Source organism: Austrofundulus limnaeus, unplaced genomic scaffold, assembly GCF_001266775.1.
Source record: "Austrofundulus limnaeus strain Quisiro unplaced genomic scaffold, Austrofundulus_limnaeus-1.0 Scaffold2803, whole genome shotgun sequence".
Classification (NCBI taxonomy): Eukaryota; Metazoa; Chordata; class Actinopteri; order Cyprinodontiformes; family Rivulidae; genus Austrofundulus; species Austrofundulus limnaeus.
Genome location: NW_013955205.1, coordinates 1 through 1,475, shown reverse-complemented (window position 1 = coordinate 1,475; position 1,475 = coordinate 1). Strand labels below are relative to the sequence as shown.

At 49.6% G+C, this 1,475-nt stretch overlaps 1 protein-coding gene across 1 annotated transcript; it reads left to right on the top strand.

Moving 5' to 3' along the window:
• Nucleotides 1–490: 490 nt before the first annotated feature.
• Nucleotides 491–1,213, top strand: LOC106511449 (histone H1; the record flags this gene model as incomplete). Its single annotated transcript, XM_014000204.1, is given in 1 exon segment — nucleotides 491–1,213. A coding segment is annotated over 1 exon segment (314 nt), but the record flags the coding sequence as incomplete, so codon positions are not given.
• Between the last annotated feature and the right edge of the window lie 262 nt (nucleotides 1,214–1,475).

Here is a 1,475-nt window from a genome sequence, read left to right as displayed (position 1 = left end):
TGTTTTAAAAATGGGACCACAACTTCCTCTCCCTTCTGTTCTTTATTTGATGCAAACACTTTGATTATAATATAAAATCACAGGACTGAATCAAAATATTCTAGTTCGGGTTAAAGGTGAAATATATCTACACAGATTTATGCAAAATGCTAAAAGTATTTTAAGAAAAATCGTCTGAAAATGTCAAAACAAACATTTGACTTCAGTTCCATAATAATCAGTTCTGCTGACCACAGCTGTCGTTTTTCTGCTCATTCAGTATCAAATTCATTGTACAAGTATCATAATGTGTGAAACCAAGAGAATCCAGAAAAGGTTTTGTTTRTTGTTAAAGTCTGAAACAGGTTTGATTTCCAGAGGTCAGCTTCAACAGGAAGCTGCTGCGCCAGGAGCCTCCACCCGGCTGTGTTTGCTGCCTCCRCAATATCCAGACTTTACGGTTAAATGTGCGAAATTAAATGACTGTTTTTGTTTTTAGTATCTGAACAAACACGCGAGTCAACGAAGAAAMGCGTTTGGGTTRAACTTTGTTGTGCGTKAAATGATTTTTGTGAGTGAAWCAGACGGAAACGCCACCGATGAGCGGTGAAATACGCGTCGATTCTGTGAAGTTTTGAAGGCTTCAAAACTAAAATCAGAGAGAATCAGAGCTGAAGACGAAGAGACACAGGTCCTCTGTGGATCCATGTCACTGTCAGCCCGCAGCGCTGCTCCCACACGCGTGTTTTTTCCCTTTTCTGTGGAGCAGAAAACACAAACACGAGCCGTCCATGTTGCTGTGAGGAGTKGAGTCTCCACGGTTCTCATGGTGTGTTTAAGTGCAGCCCGCTGCTCGGAGCTTCCAGACTCCAGTCTGACTCGTTCACTAGAAAGCAGAGRGAAAAACACAGAAGAGGAAAATGGCAGAAGTAGCTCCAGCTCCCGCTCCGGCCAAAGCAGCGAAGAAGAAGAGCACGAAGCCGAAGAAGGCCGGTCCCAGCGTGTCCGAGCTGATCGTGAAGGCTGTGGCCGCCTCCAAGGAGCGCAGCGGCGTGTCCGCTGCCGCCCTCAAGAAGACTCTGGCCGCCGGAGGCTACGATGTGGACAAGAACAAGGCCCGCGTCAAGACCGCCATCAAGAGCCTGGTSACCAAGGGGACCCTGGTCCAGACCAAGGGCATCGGCGCGTCCGGCTCCTTCAAGATGAACAAGCAGGCCGACAGCAAGGCCAAGAAACCCGCCGCTCCTAAAGCCAAGAAGCCCGCCGCCAAGAAACCCGCAGCGGCCAAGAAGCCCAAGAAGCCGGCAGCAGCTGCCAAGAAGCCCGCGGCCGCTAAGAAGTCCCCCAAGAAGGTCAAGAAGCCCGCAGCAGCAGCGGCCAAGAAGACAGCCAAAAGCCCCAAGAAGACCACCAAGAGCCCCAAGAAGCTGGTCAAGAAGGCTCCAGCTGCCAACAAGTCTCCGGCTAAGAAGGCAGCCAAACCTAAAGCCAAGAAG